The 24,841-nt window shown below is 41.0% G+C and overlaps 1 protein-coding gene across 5 annotated transcripts in view; it reads left to right on the forward strand.

The window, feature by feature from the left end:
• VWF (von Willebrand factor) overlaps nt 1–24,841 on the forward strand; it is a 212,622-nt gene that overhangs the window by 20,027 nt on the left and 167,754 nt on the right. For all 5 annotated transcript variants that reach the window (XM_069106080.1, XM_069106083.1, XM_069106078.1 and 2 more), the window contains one exon: nt 564–688. In XM_069106080.1, coding sequence (XP_068962181.1) covers nt 564–688 — 125 coding nt within the window. The remainder of the gene's footprint in view (nt 1–563; nt 689–24,841) is intronic.

Raw genomic sequence — 24,841 nt, forward strand, 5'->3', positions numbered from 1 at the left:
TTCTTCTTCTTCTTCTTCTTCTTCTTCTTCTTCTTCTTCTTCTTCTTCTTCTTCTTCTTCTTCTTCTTCTTCTTCCTTCTCCTCCTCCTCTTCTTTTTTCTCCTTTCTCTTCCTCCTCCTCTTCTTCTTTCTCCTTCTCCCTTCTCCTTCTCTTCTTCCTCTTCCCCTTCTTCTCCTTTTTCTCCTTCTCTTGTTTTTCTCTTCATCCTCTTTTTCTTCTTCCTCCTCTTTTTCCACTTCCCTCTTCCTCTTCTCCCACTTTCCCTCACTCTCCTTTTGCTACTGCTTTCCTCTCTCCCACAGCTTAACTGTTTTGCTATCATTGTTACCTTCATCATCATCATCTAGTAATATTCAATCTTGAAGTGCTCCTCAAGTTGCTAATCCAAAGGTTAGCCCAAATAAAGGAGGGATTTGTGCCCTCAGAACCTCATCCTACAGTGCTCATGGTTGAATGGGAGGCTGACATAGAAGCAGACTTACCTAAAGGGATGAGATGCATTGAGATGTTATGGAGCAGGGACATCTGGTGGCCCCTATTTATTCCAAACTTTGTTCCATAGGCACCTTGACCTCTGACCCCTACAACTTTGCCAACTCCTGGGCCTTACGTGGTGCAGAGCATGGGTGTAAGCGAGTCTCTCTTTCAAGTGACACATGTAATATTGCTTCTGTGGAGATGGAGAAGGTAGGTGCTATCCAGCATGGGGCTGGCATGGGTAAGTTTCCATCAGCAAAATTGTATATATTATATATATATATATATATATATATATGTACACACATACACACACTTATACCCATACCCATATATATGTGTGTGTATGTGTATGTGTATATATATAGTGTGTGTATATATGTATATGTGTATATTTACATATATATACACATACACACATGGATGTACTAGAATCGGTTTGTACTGGCTTACAAGAAGAAGATCGTTAAATTTTCACTTTGAGCATTAATAACTTGGAAATCAGCAAAAGTTACATATTAGGACTTGAGTTATTTTTTGTTGATTGTCTAGACATAAAAAACTGAAGGAGAAAATGTTAATAATGAAGTATATACTCCCCTCCCCCTCCCCCCAAGAAAGCTGATTGTTAAAAATTTACCAGCACAGCCCTGCACCATACACATGTATAGTAGGCACTCAAAAAAATGCTGATATGCCATGTGCCCTTGGGCAAGTCAGATTTCTTTACTAAATTCCTGTTGTAACTTTTGAAAAGTGAGGGAATGGACTAAGTGGTCTCAGATCTTTTCCAGCCCTCAAAGTCCATTTCTATTGTTTTATGACTGAAGGCTCCACTGTGTCAGATAAGTACTGTAGAAAGGATTATTCTATTTCTTAAATTAGATTCTTTTTTTATTATTATGAACTTAACAAACATAAAAAAAGAAAATTTCCAACTGTAAAGAACAGTAAAAGGAGATTATAAATCTCTATTCCCTACAAGTAAAAAACAGATATATTACAATAGTTCTGGTGCTTGTCCTGCTTGTACATGTCCCCTTCTGAAACTTCCTTTTAGTCTCTTCTGTGTATTTTAAAATGTTCCATTGACTTTTTCTTTTGTTTGGCACCATTATCACTATTCCTGCTCTCTCCTCCTCTCTCTTCTTTGCCTGTAAAAAAATCCCTTATAACAAATAAGCATACTCAAACCAAACAAATCCATTCATTGACCATGTCTGAAAATATATGTCTCTTTCTGTATCTCAAGTCCATCCCTTTTCTGCTAAGAGCTGGGAAGCAAGTCATCATCAGTCTTCTGGAGTCCTGGCTGGTGACTACATTGGTCATAGTTCTTATGTCTTTCAAAGATGATTTCCTTTATGATGTTTTAATAATTGTATAAATTGTTTTCCAAGTTTTGCTCACTTTATGTCTCTTCCTGTAAGTTGTCTCAGGTATCTCTGAATTCATCTCTTTCATGATTTCTTGGGGTGCAATAGCATTCTAGTATATTTACAAAGCAGAATTTGAGCACAATTAAGTATAATGTAGCAAAATATAGCCATTCATCTATTGATGGAAACCTCCTTAATTTTCAAATTTTTGGTACAACAGAAATGTTGCTATAAATATTTTTGGATGTTTAGGTCTTTTTTCTTCTTTCTCCAATCTCGCAGAAGTGTATGTTTAGTAGTGGCATTTCTGGGACAAGAAGGACAGTGATTTTGGAGGTCAGAGTTACAAATTGCTTTCTGGAAATGTTGGACCAGTTTGCAGACCCACTAAGAGTTATTAGTGTGGCACAGTGAATAGAGCACTGGCCCTAGAGTCAGGAGGACTTAAGTTCAAATTCAGCCTCAGACACTTAATACATACACACACACACACACACACACACACACACACATACACACAAAACTAGCCGTGTGATCTTGGGCAAGTCACTTAACCCCAATTACCCTACCTTTCCCCCTCCAAAAAGCAAAAGAAAAGTTATTAATGTGTCATTCTTACCATAACTACTTCAACAACTGTCATTTTAATTTTTTTGCCATCTTCGGCAATATGATGGGTATGAATTAGAACCTCAGAATTGTTTTAATTCATATTCTTGTAATTAGTGTGTTGAACAATTATTTCATAGGTTGTGGATAGTTGCATTTCTTCTTTTGAAAACTTTGTTTTCATAGCCTTCAGTCATTTAGAATGTCTGGTTTTCTTTTCTTCCTTTTTTTTTTTTTTTGAGGCAGTTGGGATTAAGTGACTTGTCCAGGGTCTGTAAGTATCTGAGGTTGGGTTTGAACTTGGGTCCACCTGACTCCAGGGTCAGTGTTCTATCTACTATACCACCTAGTTGCCACTCTATTCTTCTTATATATTTGGGTCAATCCTCTCAAATATCAGAGAATATTTTTATCAGAGAATATCTTTATCAGAGAAAACTGCTGCAATGATTTTTTCCCCCAGTTTAATGTTTCCATTCTAGTACTAATTGAATTAATTTTGTTTTGTGCAAAAACTTCAATTTTACAGAGTCAAAAAATCCCTTTTATCTCCTTTGATCCTTTCTTAGACCTTATTTATTAAAAAACTCTTTCCCTATCCATGGGATAGGACAGAATCTCTTTCTCTGATCTCCTAATTTGTGTATGCTGTGACTTTTTATGTTTGTATATCTATTTATTGCTTATTGTGGTATATGGTGTGAGATGTAGCCCTAATTTCTTCCAGATAGGGATATTTATTGAGTAAGAGAAAACAAGGTCTTGCAACGCCAGGTCACAGGGTAGTTAAATGGGGGGGAGGTAACAGAGGCTGGGAAGTAGAATTAGGATCACTGAAAATGTTCCTTTACTTCAGAATTTTACCTATAGAGCAGACTCTTCTCCAAAGCTTTCTGTACACTAACTTCCTACCTTGCTGCCCAGTCCTTGGAAATTTTACTAGAGACTTTCCTCCTCAAAGTCAAAATACTTTCTAGGCCTATTGCTCATCACAAATCTACAAAGCATGGAGGAAGTAAGGAAGATTCTTTCCAGCTTCTACTTCAGAGCTGGGTGAAGCGAAGGTACTACGTGTTTATGATTTCTTTAGGTCTGTTGGGCACTGAAGCTTGATTCTCTAGTCTGACCTACTAACCACTGTGACCCCTTTGTAGTTTATGGTGGAGACTTGTGGTACCTGGGGTATTTTGTATCCAGGAGAGGATCAAGGATAGGGATTATATAAGTTATTATACAAGTATTTTATATTTATATATTATATGTTATTATATAAATAGAGAATAAGTTTGGCTTTTTAGGTCTGGAAATTATGTCTATGGAGGTGAGAGATGGAAGAGGGAGTTCAGCTTGGTATAGTAGAAAGACTGGATTTGGAATTGGAGAATATTGGATTGAATCCTGACACTGTTATTGCCTCTGTGATTTGGGGGCAAATTATTCTACTTCTCTGCGCCTCAGTCTTCCCATCTGTTAAATGAGGGGATGCATCCGATAATCTTTAAATTCCTGTTCTAGAATCTTATGAGGTGAAGGAAAAAGAAGGAAAAAGGTTTCTGAAGTTAAATTAAATGTCACAGGGGAGCCTAGGTAGGGAAAACCCTGCTTTAGCCTTCTCTGTCTGGCAACCAGGAATGTAGCGAGGGCTGTGCTGGGAGATAAGTGCTGCACTTTTTGATTATTTTAAAAAATATACAAAAGAAACTTACTCTTCACCACAAGGCCCCAGGGTACTTCAACAGAATGGGAGCATGTGGGTACTATAGACAAGGCTACCCAGCTGGCTTCTTTCCTGGCATCTGCCTGGTCTCTTACATTTAATTTCCTCTGCCCATCAATCTCTCTGCCTTTGCCCCTGGTTCATCCCTAACTTCCACTTAGCCAGTCTTATTGCCGATAGATGCTAGGGCCCAGAATTGCTTCTCTCGGTGTGAACCACGGCCCAGGTCCTGGGTTTTGCTCATGCATGGCAGCGACTCAAAGGAGTCACAAGATGAGGAGAAGGATGTAGCTCTGGCCAGCTCCTGCTAATAGATCCTGGAGCCTGAAACATACAATTAGATCAATTAAACTGATCTAATTGCTAGGTGGCTCAGTGGGCAGAGTGCAGGACCTGGAGTCAGGAAGAGCTGAGTTCAAATCTGGTGTCACTTAACCCCATTTGCCTCAGTTTCCTCATCTGTAAAATGAGCTGGAGAAGGAAATGGCAAACCACTCTAGGATCTCTGCCAAGAAAACTCCAAATGGGGTCACAAAGAGTTGGACAAGATTAAAACTAATAAAGAACAAAGCAAACTCCTTTTCAGATCATTTTTTCTTTTTTTCCCCTTTTTTGGAGGGGGTAATGCTGGGCAATTGTGGTTAAGTGACTTGCCCAAGGTCACATGGCTAGTAAGTGTCAAGTGTCTGAGGCTGGATTTGAACTCAGGTCTTCTTGACTCTAGGGCTGGTGCTATATTCACTGTGCCACCTAGCTGCCCCTCTTAGTTCTTTTTCACCATCCCTAAACCTTATCACCAAGTCCTAGGAAGGAGAACTTTACTTTCACCCTCAGGCCCCATGTAGCTGGTGTGGGGACTTTCATTCCCCTTCAAGGGTACTTTTAGTGACCTTTTTACCCTGATTTCACATGTCTAAGTGTGCTGGACAAAGCTCTCCTCCAGTGCCTTCTTGCTCTCTGTCCCATCCCCATGCCTTTTCCCATGCCTGGAACATATTCCTTCCTCATCTCTGCCTCTTAGAATCTCTAGTTTCCTTCAAAGCTCACCTCAGGCACCACCTTCTACCTGAGGCCTTTCCTGATACCCTCCCTCCTCCAACTCCTAGTGCTTTGTATTTATCCTGGATGTATTTTGTTTATATTTATATGTTTGTATGTTGTCTTTTCCAGTAGATTGGGAGTTTCTCGATGGCACTGTCTTTTATTTTCGTCTTTGTACCCTTAGTGTTTAACATGTTTTTGGTGTGATTTTATAGACATGGAATATGAGCAATGAAAGGGACCTTAGTGGTCATTGAGTCCAACCTGTATGGAAGAAAAATTCCCAGTATAGTGTCCCCTACAAGTGAGTATATAACTTCTACTTGGAGACTCCTACTGAGGGGAAAACCATCCCTCTAGAAGTAGCCCACACCCCTTTTAGGCAGCTCTGGTAAGAAGCCTTTTCTGACCAATATAAATTTATCTTTTTGTAAATTTTACCCATTGCTCCTGTCTTTGCCCTTTAGGGCCATATGACATAGGTCTAACCCCTCCTCTCACAGCCCATGAAATACTTGAAGACATGTACAGTGAGCCCTCATAGTCTTTTCTTCTCCAGGCTGAACATACCAAGTTCTTTCAACTGACCCTTATGCACCTCAGACTCAATGACTTCTCTATCCTGGTTTCTCTGCTCCAGATGGACGTTCTCCAGTTCATCAATGACCTTAAACTGTGGTTTCCACAATACTCTGAATGAAGCCTGTTGAGGACACAGTACAGTGTGACCATCATCTTCATATTCCTGGAAGCTCTGTCCCTCTTAAAACAGCCCACCATTGAATTTGCTTTTTTGCCTGACAATTTCACACTGCAGACTCCTATGGAGGTGTAGTGTACTAAACTCCCATGATCTTTCTCAGAGCAGAGGATGTCTAGCCATGCCTCTCCCATCTTATCTTTGTGGACTTGATTTTTGCTCCAAGGGCAAGACTTTACAGTCATCTCTATACTGAATTTCTTCTGAGTTCAACCCAGTGCTCTAGCCTGTCAAGATCCTTTTGGATCCTGCCTCGGTTATCTACTGCTTTATCCAAGTAATTGATAAAAATATTAAGGAGTTCAAGACCAAGGACAGGTCCCTGGGGTACTTCCCTTGGAGACCTCCTGTCATGTGTGGACACTGAACCATTAACAATTACTCTTTGAGTCAGGCCATTCACCCTCTTATGAATTCATCTGATTGTATTATCACCTAATTCCTCTCTCTCCACCTTTTTCCATGGGAATAGCAAGAAATTCTTTATCAAAAACTTTGTAAAAATCCAGACAAAATATATCCAGAACAATTCCCCTCATCGACTAGTTTAATAGCCTCAACAAAAAAGGAAATAATGCTCTTCTGGCACGATTACCGTCCTTGATGAAGGCATGATGGCTCTTTGTAATCATTGCTTCCCCTTCTAGATAATTTTTAGTGATCCTTCCTCAAAATTTCTCAGGAATTGAAGTCAAACTGATTGTCCTCTAGTTTGTGGACCTTGATTCCCCTCCACCCCCTTTTATGAAAATCAGGACAACATTTGCCTTTCTTATGGTTCCTGTTCTGTTTTCTGTGTTCATTCAAATATTATTGAAAGTGGTTTAGCAATCACATTGGTGAATTCTTTCAGTGCCTGGGGATGATCAGTCACCTAGTCCATCAAAGGCACCTTAGTGTTCTCTTACTTTCTCCATGTTTACCTCTGGTATTAACTCCCTGTTAATCAGCTTTTGTTCTCTCATTTCTAATGCAAAGGTCATTCTCTTTTGCCGAGAAAGGAGAAAAAGGATAAGAATTGAGCAACCCTCCCTTCTTTCTTTTTGTCAGTTAACCTCCTCTCAACCACCACAAGCAAATATCCTTTCCTTTTTGATCCTCCTTTTTCTTCTAAAATAGCTAAGAAAAATCTCTTGTTGATAACTTCCCCCCACTGGCCTCAGTTCATTTTGAACTTCAGCATTCCTATTATAATTTTTCAGAACTGTGCCATTCTCTTATTTTTAATCTTCCCTTTCTTGGTCTTGCTTCTATCTTTTATACATTTCTTTTTCAAATCCAAGTTGGTTGATAAGTTCCATGTGTCTCTTCACACAAACCCCATTTTTCCTTCCTTGTTGGAATCGTTTCTTTCCATGTTGTCAGAATTTTGTTCTTAAGCATTTCCTATCATGACCACTCCTGATCATGGATTGGAAGCCTCTTGATTTCCAACTGAGTACTTTTCCACTGTTATGCTACTTCTGTTTATTTATCTGTAAAATGAGACAATGTGGGCTAAGTAATCTCTAAGTTCCTTTTCAGATCTAACGTTCTCTGATTTCCTCATTTTTAAACTCCACCTTGGAGTCCTGAGGTTGACTGGCCCATGTTACACAGCCCAGAGTAGGGGACCAACCCAATAGTAGTCTAGAAGCCTTCCCTCAGGGCTTGTGAGTGAAGCTTCTTAGCAGGATTGAGGAGAAAAAACGTGGCCCCTCCCTGAATTCCTCTATAACTTCTCACCTAATCTTTGTGGACATACACACGTCCAACAAACCCTAGCAAGGAGAGTCTTATGGAAGGTAGTGTCTAGCATATTATAGGCCCTTAATAAGTCCTTGCTTCTTTCCTAGTTTTTTGGTCACTTGTTTCAGTGACCATTCAGTGACTTGTTTCAGTCCAATTCTTTGTTGGAGAATCCATTTGGGGTTTTCTTGGCAAAGATATGGAGTGGTTTCCCATTTCCTTCTCCAGCTCATTTTATAGATGAGAAAACTGAGGCAAACACAGTAAGTGACTTGTCCAGGGTCATACAGCTAGTAAGTGTCTGAGGCCAGATTTGAACTCAGGAAGATGAGTCTTCCTGACCGCAGGCTTGGCACTCTATCCACTTAGCCACTTAGATGCCCTTCTGTTTCTCAGTTACTCATTTAATTCTAGCCTTTCAGTGTCTTTTTGAGCAAACTGACCTCCTGAACTAAGAGGGTCCTGAAATATTCTGACTTGATTGTAAACCAATCACCTAAGCTGTACACAAATCCCCATTTATGAACAGGTTGTGTTGCCCTATGCAAGCCAATCCAATTTGTTTTGCAAGTCAATTTCTTGAAACTTGGGATGTGTTTTCTAATAGAAACAATGCCACAAATGGTGGTGAAGCTCCCATGTGAGCCTAGAAAAGCTTATTAACTCCTAATGTTGCTTAGCTGTAGGACTAATTATGCTAGCCTGCCTTCTGAGTCTGGGGTACTGAATGCTATATGGTGCAGGAGGTCTGGGAAAGGGGGAAGAAGGCAGGAGAATAGAGAGGGAAAGGAAGAAGAGACTGGAGAAGAAAGAATCTTCTTAGAACCAGTTAGGAAGTCCAGCATCTAGGGCCAATATCATCTCCCTCTCACCATTTACATGAGCACCATTCCAATTTAGGCCTTTATCTTTCACTGGGAATATTATGATAATCTCCTAATTCATCTGCTTCCAGATTCTTCCCTCTACAATCCATTCTCCACACACCTTCCAAAACAATCTTCCTTAGGTATGATCTTGACCCCACCATTCAAATGCTCAAAAACTTTCAATAGCTCACTGTTGCATCAAGGAAAAAAACAAATTCTTTAGGCTGGCATTGACATCATGACCTTCTGCAATCTCCAACCTCCAACCTCCCTTTCTAGCCAGATTTTATGTTACTCCCCTTTATGCATTCTATGTTTTAGCCAACTTTGACTGTTACTAGTTTTCCCCTAATCTCAATATTTTATCTCCCAACTCCCTGCATCACTTGGGATATCGTACATACCTGTCATGTACTCCTTCCTCAATTTGGCCTCTGAATCTTTCTCTTCCTTCAGGGATTAGCTCAGAGGTCACTTCTTCCTTGAAGCCTCCCTTGATTCCCCCAATTATTAGTTTACTCTCTCTCCCTCTTCACATTAATGTGTATTATATTCATCTATGTTTACAATTCTATCCTTCAGGGGAATATCTATTCCTGGAGGACTGTGTAAGTTTCTCTTATTATGGTTGCTTCTTGTATCCTCAATACCTAGCACAGTACTTTGTAAACAGTAGATGCTCAACAATTGATTGATTAATCAACAAGTATTTGTTAGACCAGATATTCAGTTAGGCTCTGGGGATAAAAAGACAAAGGAGAAACAGTTCCTGTCCTCACAAAGTTTACATTCTATGAGGGGAGACAATGTGTGTACATTATCAGTTATAAAAATATGCAAAATAATTACATTCAAAATCAATAAATACAAAATAGAGGCTACTCTGTAGCCCAGTGGGCCTGGAGTTCAGGGATGCCAAAGTTCAAATCCAGTCTCTGATATTTACTGTGTGACCAGTAGCAAATCATTTAACTTCTGTCTGCCTCAGTTTCTTCAACTATAAAATGGGGATAAGAATAGCACCTTCCCATCAGGGTTGTTATAAGGATAAAATGAGATAATATTTTCAAAGTGCTTTAGCCTGCTTGTTTCCTTCTCTCGACCCCTCTCCAATTCCCTCCCCCCAATATGTGGGGAGGGGGGAGAGGGAGAACTGAGTTTAACAAAGATTTCTTGAATTGAACTGAATTATCTGTCACTTAACGTCAACAAAAGACACAAGATCAGAGGGAAAACATTTGTTTGTCTCTTTCGGCGATACCTTGGGCTGACTTCAGCTGTTTGCCTAATACTCATTTTGTCCCCATGGTGCATTTAATGTCCCTAACAACCATCCTCTTGGGAATGGTGGGTCTCAGGCGCTTCAGACTGGGTCGGGGCCTCCAAGCATTCAGTCATCTCCCTTGATGAGCCAAGACCTCCCTGTTCAGAACTTTTATCAGCAGGTTGTTTACTGAGAAGGGAGGCCTTGCCCTGTGTAAGCCAATCTAATCAGACTTAGCCAAAAGAGGAAATACATAATTGGTTGAGAAAGACAATGAAATCTCCTGGGAAGTGATTACTAATTATCTTCTGAACTATTTGTAGCAGCCTGGTTCCACTTAGGGATCTGATTCAAAAACCCGCCATATTAAAGGAGGCATTGTCCCATGGATTTTATACTCCCAGTGTGCCATGGTCTTCTTAGAATATAAAGGCTGTCCATCTAACAGAGTGTACTTCTTTTTTTTTTTTTTTTAAAGCAATTGGGGTTAAGTAACTTGCTCGAGGTTACATGGCCAGGTGTTTCTGGGTGGGTGCTAAGTGTCTAAGTCTGGATTCATCCCAGGTTATCCTGACTCTAGGGCCGGTGCTCTTACTCGCTGTGCTACCTGGCTGCCCCCAGAGTGTACTTCTAAAGGAAAATCCATCAGGTCCTAGAGCTGGGTGTAATGAATGAAAGAAGTATGGAATTGGGAAACCCAACACTGACGTTCACTGGCTTGGGCGAGCCCCTTAACCTGCCTGAGTCTCAGTTTCATCATCTGTAAAAATGAAATCATAGTATTTGCATTATCTACCACACCCAGCTCTCACAAGTTTTAAAATGTGATAGCATTCTGGAATGTTAGGCTCCAATCAATATACATTCATCCCATTCTTCCCTTCACCTTCCTACGCCCCTTTCCAGCTTTCTAAGTGTTAGCTAACCAGGGGATGAGCCAATTCACATTGGGAGGTAAATACTGAAAAATACTAAAATGCTGAAGTCCTGCTCCCTTCCCTTCAGGAATAAATGTTGCTTTGTCAGGCTACCAAGTCTTGGGATTTCTCTTCAGCAAGGTCTAGAGCAGTTCATTAGCCTGAAATGTAATTGTTTTGCGGCTGTTTTAATCTTTCAGCTAAGAAAAATCAAAGCTGTTTTGCACAGAATTTTGTGTTTATTTGCATATTTTAAATACTGTGTTCATGCTGTTTCTAAGCAGCCCAGGGCAGTCTGTGGGAGGTCAGATGGGACTGGACATCTCTGAGGCCCTGGAGAAGCAGGAGGCTGAGGATCACTTAGCAACAGAGTTGAAACCTTTCCCAAACCACTTTCACGATCTTGTGTCATGCCCTCTTTAAGGAATTGACTTTTGGATTTTTAGACTTCCTCCTCCTCCCCTACAAGGGGCAGCTAGATGGCGAAGTGGATAGAGTGCCAGGTCTGGAGTCAGGAAGACCTGAGTTCGAATTTGGCCTTAAACACTTATTAGCTGTGTGATCCTGGGCAAGTCACTTAACCCTGTTTGCCTCAGTTTCCTCATCTGTAAAATGAACTAGAGAAGGAAATGGCAAACCACTCCAATATCTTTGCCAAATGGGATCATGAAGAGTCAGACAAATGAATAACAACAACATCCCCTATACGAAGGGGGTCATGGAACTTTTCTGCTGATGATTCCCAGAGAAGCAAATGAACTTGCTAGTCATTGCAATGTGGAAATTGGGGATGAGGAAAAAGGAAGGTGAAGACTTCCTTCTGTTTCCTGATCAAAAGGAAAGGAGGGAGATTTAAGATCTTGGGCTCTGGGAAGAAAGAAAAAGCTAGAGAATTCAGGCGGGGTTGTGCTTATAGACTGGAACCGAAAAAGATGAGTCAGTGAAAGAGGGAAGGAGTCAAGAAAGTTCCAGCCTCTCTCTATTTCCGTTTCATTAAAAGCCAGGGTTTGTATTGTTATTGTTGTTTTTTTTGCCACCAACTTTCAAAATTTTTGGTAACTTTGAAGCTTTGTCCTTTTTTTTTTTTTGGTATTTATTTTGCTACCACTAGGATGAGGTAGATGGGAGAAAGAACCTCAGACTCTGTCTTTAGGGAATGTGGGGGACAGGAGCCCAGGGGAAAAAGGAGGTGGGGGCAAAGCCATACTGGGGAGCAGATTGGCTAAGCCCCTGGGACTCCTGGGAGAGAAAAATGTCATGGTTGGCGCGGGTCTGTGTGGGAGTGAGCAGACTCTCAGGGTTTTACAACAGCAGCACCCTCTCCTACTCCAGAAAAAGGAGGATGTACCCTAGTTGCAAAATATCAGAAACTTAGGGTGTTTGATTTCTATTTGTCGTCTCAGGAAGGAAGGCCAAAGGTTCCATGGATAGATTTCATGGATAGGTCTTAAGAAGAACTTGTTTTGAAAAGTATTTTGATAACTATTTCAATATAATTGTTTTTTTTAATTCTTTATGTTTTATTTCAAGAATTTCAAAACATGATTCTGAGAAGGGGTCCATGGTTTTCGCCAGATTCTTGGGGTCTTCTTGGATGCCAACTTCCTAATTTTAGAGATGAGGGAAGCCAAGACTCAGAGAGTAGAAGCAACTTACCTAAGGTCACTAAGGAGCAGAACCAGGATTTGTCTGTAAATTTAACTCCTGCCACTAGAAACAGTTTTTTGTAATTTCCTCCATCCAGTTCCCAAGGCTCCCCATTTCTGGGTTCAGGGTCTGTTTTCTGGATCTCTGAAGAGTATGAATTCTCCCTGTTTCTACCTCATTCCAAATACTGAGTGGAGTTCTTTTGTCATCTGGCACCCAGCTTCCAATTAAATATTGTCCCCTTTCCTTGGTCCCTAACTTCTTTCAAGAAAAGTTGGCTTTGCATTTAATTTCTATTGTTCTGTCTACTCAGAAATTTAAATCTCTACTAAGGGAGAGAGGAGGTACCTTATTTATTCATGAACAAATAACCATTGAATCCCCAGATTACACTGATGACATTCCTGAAATGTGTGAGCGGAGGGAGAGTACATTGGGGAGGATGATTCATTGAGGTGGAAGTGTTCAAGTATTTACATGTACTGTCTATATGGGAATGCCCCAAAAGTCTTAGTGCGGTCTTAAGCCTTAGGAGCTTAACCTACAAAAGCAGAGCTAATGAAGTACTTCAGTAGTTTGATCAACTAAAGTTTAAAACTTCAAGACTTTTGGGAGACTTTGTACTTTGTATTTACTTCCATGTGTATACATGCTTCACCCAATGGAATGGGTGAGTTCTCACACCTTGAGAGTAGGGCCCTCCATTTTTGTTTTTGGATCCCCAGCACCTAGCACAGTGTCTAGCACATAGTAGGTGATTAATAGATGCTTGTAGATTCACTGATTCAAATGAAAATATGAAATAGTTTGTAATTACCAAGACCCAGGGAAGTTAAAATTCATAATTCATAGATTTAGAGCCAGCAGGAATCCCAAAAGTCATTTAGTCCTCTAAAAATGCAGATCAGCACCTTCTCTGCTAACCTGTAATCTTAGAAAGTTGCCTAGTTTATAGAGAAGTTAAGTGACTTGTCCAAAATCATACAGGGAGTAACTAATGGAGCTTGGACCTGAACCTAAATCCTCTGATTGCAAGTTCCTTGTTATGGTTTCATAATTGATACCATAAGTGAACTAAGTGTTTTGTTGTTCAGTCATTTCAGTTGTGTCTGACTCTTTGTGACCCCATTTGGGGTCTTCTTGACAGAGATACTGGGGCGGTTTTCCATTTCCTTCTCCAGCTCATTTTACAGATGAGGAAACGGAGGCAGAATTAAGTGACTTGCCCAGGGTCACACAGCTAGTAAGTGTCTGAAGTTGGATTTGAAGTCAGGATGAGCATTCTTCCTGACTCTCTACCCACTGCACCACCTAGATGCCCTGAGCTAAGTGCACAGAACTCTATTAGAAGCTTCCTGCTCTCATTCTGGTCTACACCTTATGTTTCTACCTATGTTTCTTCTCCTGTCACCTTAAGATAGAAATCTGTTACTCTCCTCAACACTCTCCACAGCAGTTTTTCTAAACCTTTTCATCCTTATTTAAACCTCCCATTGCTCCCTCCTTCCCCCACCATTTCAGGTGAGAACCTTGTTCCATATTTCATTGAAAAAATTAAGGCCATTCATCTAGAACTTCTTCCTTCCCCTTCTTCCCCATCTCATATCACTTGAATGCCTGTTGCCAATATAGCCTTCAAATCCTTGTGTCTGTGAAGAGGTGGTCTTATTCCTTACCAAGGCTAGCCTCTCTATGTGCACAAGTGCCTGCCATATCTTTCTCCACTCTAATCCATCCTCCACTCAGCTACCAAAGTTTTTTTTCCTAAAGTTCAGGTCTAACCATGTCACCCCTTGCTCAATAACCTCCAGTGGCTCCCTATTTATTTTAGGATAAAAAAAATAAAACCCTCTGTTTGGTGCTCAAAGTCCTTTGTAACTTACCCCCTCCTACCTTTCAGTCTTCTTATATCTTATCTCTTACCATGTACTCTTTGATCCAGTGACACCAGCCTCCTTGCTGATCCGCAAACAACACACTCCATCTTTTGGTTCCAGGAATTTTCTCTGGCTTTGGCCTGTTCCTGGAACACTCTTCCTCTTCATCTCCACCTATTGGCTTCCTAATCCCAATTTAAATCCAACCTTCTGTAGGAAAGCTGTCCCAACCTCTCTTAAATCTAATATCTTTCCTCTTTTAATTATTGCCTACATATCCTATATATGGCCTGTTTATACATATTTGTTTGCTTACTGTTTCCCCTAATGATTGTAAGCTCCATGAGGACAGGGATTGCCTTTTGACTTTTTAAAATATTCCTCTTTAAAATTTATTTTTCATCTATCTATCTATCTATCTATCTATCTATCTATCTATCTGTCTGTCTGTCTGTCTGTCTGTCTGTCTGTCTGTCTGTCTCTGTCTGTCTCTGTCTGTCTATCTATCTATGCTTAAGCACTTAGCCTGGAACATAGTAGACCCTTAATAAATCTTTACTGAGTGATCATCAAAAAAGGTAATGAAATCATTAGGCTTCATATGGTATCCATAATGAAGAAGCTTTATTACCCTTCTTCATGGTTAGAACAAATTTGGAGTACTGTGTTCAGGTCTGGGCATCACATTTTAGAAAAGTCATAGAGTGAATATGACCGGAAGACACATCAGGATGATGAGAGGACTGGAGAACATGCCTTGTATGGATTGGGTTAAAAGAATTGGAAATGTTTATCCTGGAGAAGAGATTGCTGCCTGTCCTCAAAGGTCTGAAGGACTGCCATATGGGAAAAGGCATTAAACTTGTTTCACTTGGTCCATCCAGAGGGCAGAACTAGCAACAATGGGCAGGAGTTTCAGGGAGACAGACTGAGGCTTGACATTAGGAAATCTTTGTAGCCATCAGAGCTCCCTCAAAGTGAAATTGAATCTCCCAAGGGGTAGTGAGCTGTCTGTCACTGATGATATTCAAAGAGAGGGTGGATGGCCCTTTTCTTGGTCATGTTTTAGAGGGGATTTTTATTCTGGTATGGGTTAGATTCAGGGGTGTGCTGATAAATATTTAACAAATAGCATTCCAAAAAGGCACAACACACTTTCAAGTTTAAAATGTATTATCAACATTTTCTCCATCACTTTCTTAAATCTAGACAGTCAGCAAAACAAAATAAATCAAGCCCTGATCTGTAGTTGGGTTTGCCAGTTTCTTAGGCATAAACGCTCATGATGTAAAAGCTCACCCAAGCCAGTAGGATCTGGCTCTAGCATACCTGTGGGTCCATTCCACATCTCAGATTTTGTGATTCTGTGACACTGTCAGCCAGTGGCAGAGCCTGGACTAAAATTTAAGATACTTGTCTCCCAGTCCTCTTGGTTCCTCCCACCCCATTTATGCCATCTGTGCCTTAACAATAGTTTATAAAGCAAACTCTGTTTAGGCTAAGGAGCAAGGGTATATCAAATAAATGTGCACTGAGTTGTGGGCCTTGGGGGCACCTGGCTCCAGTCCCTGGTCCTTGATTTTCTGAAAGTCCCCTGGGAAAAGCAAAATTTGTCCTACTGTTGATCTGACCCTATAAATGATCATTTCCCTCTGTGCTCATGTGATTTAGTGTGGGATCAGTGATAGAAGCTAATGTCATTATAACATAGAAATGGTACATTGGGTTCTTAGCTCTCCAGCTGGACTTTGTCATCCTTGGAGGCAAAGTGGTTTATTGGAAGCATGGGGTTTGGTTTCAGAGGATGTAAATTTGAGTTCCATGCAGAACAGAAACCTGTTAGGACTATGTTCCCCTGAGTCTTCTCTTAAGATGAAACAGTTCTATGCAGGCAACTGGTGGGATTTTAAAAAATAGAATACCTAAAACCCCAAATATGGTTTATACTAAGAGGAACTTTTAAAAGTCCCTTGGTGCCCAGATTTCTAAAATATAATGACAGTTCACATTTATTCAGTGCTTACATACATTCTTTCTCTCTCTCAGTATATCTCCTTTCAATTCAACAAAACATTTACTTGATGACAACAGTGTCATCATATTTTACTAGAAACTGAGGATACATAAAAGAAAAGGCCCTGCCTTTAAAGAACTTACATTCTTTTTTTTTAATGTTCCCCTCCCTAACCCATTGAAAAGGCAAGCAATATGATACCCATTAATTGTGATCCATAATCCCATTTTATCCCTAAGTTAGTATAGAAAGTAGCATCCCCATTTTGTAGGTGAAGAAATTGAAAGCAGAGAACTTAAGTGATTTATTTAAAGTCATACAGCTAGTGAGTAGAATGGCTTTCTTTCCGTTTCCAATTCTGTCTCACTTTAGAATCCCAATATCCCTTATCAAAAAATTTCTCATTTTCATTAAGGAGGGAGAAGACTAGTGTGGATATTAATACTGTCATCAACTAATCAATAAACATTTAGCTAAGAAATGTCTGCTATGGACCGGACCCTATGGGAACTACCAAGAGATATGGAAGATGCTTGGGGTCTAATAAGGGAGAATGCACATGTACATATGAAAACATCAATAGAGACAGGAATGCAATTGCAGAGGGATCACAAACCATTCATTGATAATGGCTCAAATAGAGAGTGAGTTTCCTAGGTGGGTCATGAATCCAGGTTGTCTTCTGACTCTGGACCCCTAATAGAATCTTTACATTTCCTTTCAGAAACAGTAAGGAAAGGTTAGCAAAACAGGAGAACCTGTCTGACTTCTTTGGAGGATTTCTTGTCCACAGTGTTCTGAGTTAATTAAGGCCTAAGGAACTATGGAGAGAGAAACCAGAGCCCCAAATTCCTTGAGCAGAGATAGTTTAGACCAGCCTTCCCTTGCTCAGTGAGATTGTCCCTAAATCATTCCAGCACTGTAAGCACAGAACTTATTTTTAAAAGACCTCCTCCATGGGTGTCATTAAGAAAGTATCAAGAGGGCTTTGAGAGGCTGCTCAAATGTACTCTGATTGTATGTGGGAAGGTCCCATAAATAGAATTAGAAGCCCTCCTCTTCATCCTGAGAGGATATTTCTGCTTTTCATATCCAGTCCCCTGGCTCACCAATGGGGCAGAATTCCTGAGCCTACGACATTGCCTCTGCACCTCCCTCAAGGTCAGGGTCAACTTCATTCCTCCCAGCCCCCTGTGGCAGCAGCTACAGCAAGACCAGGCTGAAGAATTTTGCTCTTTTCATCACAGTCATCTTTCTTTGTTAACTTTACTGCAAAGAATGCCTCCCTCCTCCTTCTCTCAGCCCCCTTCAGATGGAGTCAGCTGTTTAGGAGAGAAAGACAATAGTTCAGTTTCATGTCTCCAATTACTGCTGTTCCTTCTTTCCTCTTGCCCGCCTTGGAGTAGATATGCTTCATTCTGTTTTCTTTCCCATCCCCTTAGATGGGAATAGAGTCTCCAGGGAAGAGGTCTGGTCATTTTAAATGATCTGAAAATATAATTAAAGTAGACCACAATTGGGTCTGTATAGCAGGGGGTGGGGGTGGATAGGATGAAGTAATGGTGTCATTTGGCAGAGAGCTGGGTAGGGAGAATGGGAGGGACCAGGGCTTTTCTTTCATTAGCTCTCCAGCACCCCACAGACAATATTAGCTCATGCCAGGAATTGAAGCAAGGAGAATGTTGAGAATGAGCTGATTTGTTTGCCATCATTTTCAGCCCTGCCCAGGTGGATTTTTCAAGGGGTTAAGAAGATAGAGTGGTGTAAAGGAAAACAAACAAACCACTGGTTGGAATCACAGGCTCTGGCAGTGTCCTGGTCGTGACATTAAACAAGACATTTAATCTCTCTGCGCCTCAGTTTACTCATCCATAAAAGGAGGAAGCTGGACTAAATGACTTCTGAGGTTCTTCTGGGAGGATTCTATAAGGGGCTTGGCTTTCTCTGGCTGTGGTCTGGTGCATCTGCTCTCATTTTTAGGAAGCAGGTTGAGGGAAGTAGGATCTGATAGCAGGTGTGTAGGCTGTGAAATTAAGGATTCTGATCTAAACCTTATTCCATGACTTGGCAAATGTCTTCTCTTTTCTATTGTAACCTGAGTCCCAAAGCCCACTGGTATGGGTTGTTACTGTTGTTCAGTCATGTCTGACTCTTCATGACCCCGTTTGGGTGTTTTTTTTTTTTTTGGCAAAGGTACTGGAGTGGTTTGCCATTTCCTTCTCCAGCTCATTTTACAGATGAAGAAACTGAGGCAGACAGGGCTAAGTGACTTGTCCAGGGTCATAAAACTAGTAAGCGTGTGAGACCAGATATGAACTCAGGTCTTCATAACTCCAGGTCTGGTGCTACTGAAAGGGGCTACTTTAATTATTTCCAAAAGGGAAGTAGGAAATGGAGGACAGAGGATAATCACTCTGCTTTATTGGACTAGAATTATATCTCTCTGCTCCTGTAAATATTCTTAATCTGGGGATGTGACTTTCAGGTTCAAGCTAAACTTCTGATTGCTAGTCATTAACGAGGAGAGGAGGACCCCCAAGCTTTACCTCCAAGGCTTGATTTCCTTCCTACCAAATATCAGTTCCACAATGAACACACATACAGCAAAGGAATCTATTTGGCAAAACTGAAATTAGAGAAAGTACACATAGGTGAAGACATACCAGACAATACAGAATGAAGGATCTGTCTCATTGCAAGCAAGGTAACTAGGCTCAACCAAAGAGAGAATCCAAAATCTCCTCCCAAGTCTCTAGCTTCTCTCATGTCTGCTTCTTCCCAGAATCTTATTCTCTCTTCAGCAGCCTTAAGTGGGAATGGCATCATCTACTTCTCTCTTAAAGCTAGAAGCCAGAAGCATCTGAAATGACTGCACAGCCCAAAGAAACTACAGAGACTCACCAGAGACTGAAGAAAATTTGAAGAGCCCAGAGCCCCCTTCTCCCACTCTGGCCAACCCTACCCTGCCCCTCATGTAGGAGCAGGGCATTGATCTCCAAAAATGAGGAGAGTCCAATGTCAGTGAGATTTGGGACTCAGAATACACTATGCTTCAGCTTCCATATTTGTGGTCATGTCATTTTTTGTTTCTCTAAAGTTTTTCTTGAGAAGCTCCAGATAATGTACATGCTTTTTTGAATTTAGGAAGGTTTTGTCTAATAGTGTGAGTGCTCTGTGTCCACTAAAGAAAGAACCAGATGATGAAGGCTTAAAATGAAACAGGAGGCATTAGGGGAGAGGGCAGAAGAGGAAGAACATTTTCTTAGGGTTGTTAGACAAAATAATTACCTATCTAGAATGGCCTAGACAATGGAATGCTTCAGATGATCTTTAGAGTTTCCTTCTAGCCTGAAGAGATTATAACTTGGCTACTTTCACAGTTTAGGGAAAAAATGGGCAGAGGATTACTATCCACAATTAACCAGGGGATGGTATCCTTATGATACCCTATGCATGATTAGAAGTGAAATCTATAATATTATGAATAGCACAAATAAAATGAGCATGTTTAGCTGTAGCCCAAGGCCAGACCTAAACTCAAAGCCTTTCTCCCTTGTATGAACTTTCCAGAACTTGTACGTCATTGGTACAGATTTCAAGTATAAGAATGGGGCTGATTGATAGCTACTCAGCCAAGAGAAATCCTACCTCGTCTATAGAAAATTATAAGATTCCAATCAATTGATTCCAATCATAGGCTTTAGACTAAGTGTGAAAAGTCTTTGAAAACCATTGGATGAAGTTAAGTGATTTCAGACAGGATGTTTTTTTTTTCAATTGGCTGAGGGAGTTCATCACATCCTGTATAAAAACATTATGTCAACTAAAATAAGGGAGTTTCGGTGAGTGACAAGTCATTTCAGAGGTTGGAGCAAGGATGACTTTCCAGTAAAACTCCTAAGGAAAAAATGCCTGGGGGAGGGGGAAGGGAAGGAAAGCACTTGGTCAGATCTCCTCCTTCTCCACCACTCCCATTTTGACCAGAGGAGAATCCCAAAACTTCGAAGAGAGGATGTTGGGCTTTCAATCCTTTCATCAGTGTCTTAATGGTGTTCTGGATCAGCTGGTAGAAATGTCTGCATTGGAAACTAAGGACAGACTGGACATAGAATTACCAGAAGGCCCAGCAAATAAATGATATCATACTTGAAAAGGGAATTTCCTGAGTAAGTCACAGATGGGAGAAACAGGCTTCTAGTAAGTAGGACCTGTGGGTAACTTATTTATCATGTGTTCTCTCTAAACTTGAGCCCACTCTCTCCTCAACTCTGTGTCTACTTATGGGAAAATGTGTGTTGAATTTTTAAGCAAATGTTTAAATCAATTGTTTTTACTGTATACCCCTTTAGTACACATACTTTTCTAAAAGTTACTTAATACTGATTGACTAAAATTGTTTTCACCTGAAAATCTTGGGGGACATCACCCTCTAGCTAAGGGCATTAATGGGGGCTCAAACCAATGGCATTAGAGAAGAACCTCCAACTTCTTATGAGACTTATAACTCTGAGAGGAGGATTTTAGCCTTGTTTTAGTGACTAGGACTCATCAATGTGAGTTGGAGTTGGACAAGGATCCTTAGAGTTCTCTGTGAACTAGTCCAGTCATTCTAGAGAACAATTTGGAACTATACCCCAAGAGCTATAAAACTGTTCATGCCTTTTGACCCAGTAACACCACATCTAAGTCTGTATACCAAAGAGATCAAAGAAAAAGGAGAAGGATCCATATGAACAAAAATATTTGTAGCAGTTCTTTTTATGGTGGCAAAAAACTGGAAAGTGAGGGGATGCCTATCAGTTGGGGAATGACTGAACATGTTATGGTATATAAATGTGATGGAATACTATTGTGCCATAAGAAATGATGAAGGAGATGGTTTTAGGGAAGAATTCTATGAACTGATGAAAAGCGAAATGAGCAGAACCAGAAGAACAATGTACACATTAACAGCAATATTATCAAGATGATCAACTGTGAAAGACTTAGTAACTCTGTTCAATACAATGACCCACCACAATTCTGAAGGACTCATGATGAAAAATACTATCTACCTGTAGACTTTGATGGACTCAGAGTACCGATAGAAACATATCTTTTTTTTTCAGAACATGGCTAATGTGGAAATTTTGTTTTGTATGACTTAAAAAATTAAAAAAAAAAAACCCGCCACCAAATCCTCTGCTACTTAATGATAAGACCTTGGGCAAATCATTTAATGTCTCTTAGCTTCAGTTTCCTAATCTTTAAGGCCAGTGAGAACATTTTCACTGACTGTTCTTGTCTGGAATCCTCTCCTTCCTCATTCCTCTCTCTTTGTCTCCCTTGCTTCCTTCAAGTCAGAGCTAAAATTCTACCTTTTACATGAAACCTTTCCCTTTCTCCCTTTGTGCTAGTACCTGGTCTCTCCTGATTATCTCCAATTTGTACTTAATACCATTTGTACCTCTCTCTCTCTGATTCTGTCCCCCCCCCCCACATGTGTGTACATATACATATACATATATATACACACACATATATGCAAGCACTAAATCTAAATCCATATATCTATATCTATAGCTTGTTTGCAAAGAGTTTATTTGCATGTTGTCTACTCCATTAGACTGTGATGTCCTTAAGAGTAGGGACTTGGGGGGCGGAGCCAAGATGGCGGAGTAGAAGCACGACCCTCCCGCAGCTCTGGCTTCCACCCTCCCCAATCCATGTAAAAAGGTGACTCTAGACAAACTTTGGAGCTGCAGAACCCACAAAATGACACAGAGAAGCTAACCTCCCGCTGAGAACAGCCCGGCAGGCTGGCAGGAATCAGCCAGCGCAGCGCTCTGGGAGCCGAGCCCAGCCCCACCCGAGGCTTTAGCCCCAGGGTGGGCCTGACCAGCCACCAGCCAGAGGGACTCCAGATCAGCAGCAGCTGTGGCCGTTTCCAGATTTATCAACACATAGATGCGAAGGACAAGGTGAGAGGCCAGTGCATTCTGGACTTTGGGACCCAGTAAGTGGGAGTGAGTGGCTTTTACCCCCAGGGCGAGAAACCGCTGAGATGCCGGCACAGCCTGCCAGTGCCACTGGCGGCTTCAGCTCCTGGCCTGCAGAGTGTAGGGGGACCAAGCACCAGTCTGAGGGGTCATCGCTCTTGCTTTAACCTGCTTGGATCTGGATTGCAGTCTAGGGTGGAGGTCCTGGGGTGTGTGTCCAGCTTACCAGAGCGTGTGGAGACCTCAGAGAGGGCACCCATCTAATACCTCCGGCAGCTGAGAAAACCCCAGCGTTTGGGACGAAAACTCCCCTGTCTGGTGGCAGAGACCTACTGTGGCAAAAAGCCCAAAAGTCAAATCACTGAGTGGCAAAATGAGCAGGCAAAGGAAACAAAGCAGACAGAAGATTCCAACATTACACTCCTATTTTGGGGATAAGAAGGAGCAAGGCATGGAACAGGAGGAAATCAGTGAAGTCAGAACTCCTGCACCAAAAGCTTCAAAGGAAAATACAAGCTGGTTACAGGCCATAGAGGACCTTAAGAAGCAGATAAGAGAAGTGGAGGAAAAATTGGGAAGAGAAATGAGAACAGTGCAAGAAAATTATGAAATGAGAGTCAACAGCCTGACTGAAGAAAATAATACCTTAAAAAACAGACTGACTCAAATGGCAAAGGAGGCTCAGAAAGGCAATGAGGAGAAGAATGCCTTAAAAAGTCGAATTTGCCAGATGGAAAAAGAATCTCAAAAGCTCACTGAGGAGAATCATTGCTTCAGAATTAGATTGGAGCAAATGGAAGCTAATGACTTTATGAGAAATCAAGTTGCTGTTAAACAGATCCAAACAAATGAAAGAATAGAAGGCAATGTGAAATATCTCATGGGAAAAACCACTGACCTGGAAAATAGATCCAGGAGAGATAACTTAAAAATTATTGGACTGCCTGAGAGCCATGACCAAAGTAAGAGCCTGGAAAGCATCCTCCAGGAAGTTCTCAAAGAAAACTGCCCTGATGTTTTAGAACGAGAGGGCAAAATAGAGGTTGAAAGAATCCACTGATCACCTCCTGAAAAAGATCCCAAAAAGAAAACTCCTAGGAATATTATAGCCAGGTTCCAGAATTCCCAGATTAAGGAGAGAATATTACAAGCAGCCAGGAAGAAACAATTTGAATATTGTAGAAACACAATCAGGATAACCCAGGATCTGGCAGCTTCTACACTGAGGGATCGAAGGGCTTGGAATATGATATGCCGGAGGTCAAGGGAGCTGGGATTAAAACCAAGAGTCACCTACCCAGCAAAACTGAGTATCCTGTTTCAGGGGAAAATATGGTCATTCAGTGGAATACAGGACTTTCAAGCATTCTTGCTGAAAAAACCAGAGCTGAATAGAAAATTTGACATTCAGATACAAGAAGCAAGAGAAGCATGAGAAGGTAAACAGGGAAAAGAAATCATAAGGAACTTATCAAAGTTGAACTATTTTTTTTTTTTGGGCAATTGGGGTTGAGTGGCTTGCTCGGGGTTGCACGGCCAGTTGTTGTTTCTGGGTGTGGTGCTGGGTGTCTGGGCCCGGATTTGATCCGGGTCGTCCCGGCACTGAGGCCGGTGCTCTTGCTTGCTGAGCCACTTGGCCAAAGTTGAACTATTAACATTCCTACATGGAAAAACAATAATTGTAACTTATGAAACTTTTCTCAGTAGTTGAAGGGATTAGAAATATATATTATATATATATATCTTTATATGAGGGTATGCAGGCATATGAATACATATGTGAATGTGTGTATATATGTTTACAGGTATACATAGATAGAGGGCACGGGACCAATTTAACAGGAAGGGATGATACTTAAAAGGTGAAATTAAGAGGTGAGAGGGATATAATGAGAGGAGATGGGGAGAGACAGAGTGGGGCAACTATCTCATACAGAAGAGGCAAGGGAAAATGGTTACAATGGAGGGGAAGAATAGGAAGGCAAAAGGGAATGGGTCAACCTTATTCCTATTGAATCTGACTTGAGGAGGGAGGGAAATACACACTAAATAGGGGATCTCACCCTCCAGGAGAATGGGGGGGAGGGGATGTGAGGAGGGATGATGGAAGGGAGGGCAGGCTGGGGGGGAGGGTAGTTGGAAGCACCCACTTTTGAAAAGGGACAGGATCAAAGTAGAGAATAGAACAAGTGGGAGGCGGGATAGGAGGGAGGGAAAAATAGTCAGTCTTTTACAATATATCTGCTATGTTATTGTTTTGCATTAGCCACACATGTACAACCTATACTGAACTGCTTATCTTCCCAGTAAGGGTGGGTGATAAGGGAGAAAGGGAATGAATCTGGAATTCAAAGTTTTAAAATCAAATGTTTAAATATATATATATATACTATTATCAATATTGTTTTACATGTAATTGGGAAATATAGAGATCCACCATGCCCTACTGGAAAAGTTGAAACGGGTATGGGAGAAAATATGGGAGAGAGCAGATCAGAGGTGGGGATATCCTGTGGGGCTGCTGTTTTGGGGGGATGGGTGGGGGAAAAACAGGGAGAAAATT

The sequence above is a fragment of the Petaurus breviceps genome, unplaced genomic scaffold, assembly GCF_028583685.1.
Source record: "Petaurus breviceps papuanus isolate PSGF00001 unplaced genomic scaffold, PetGlider_PUasm1.0 78, whole genome shotgun sequence".
Lineage (NCBI taxonomy): Eukaryota > Metazoa > Chordata > Mammalia > Diprotodontia > Petauridae > Petaurus > Petaurus breviceps.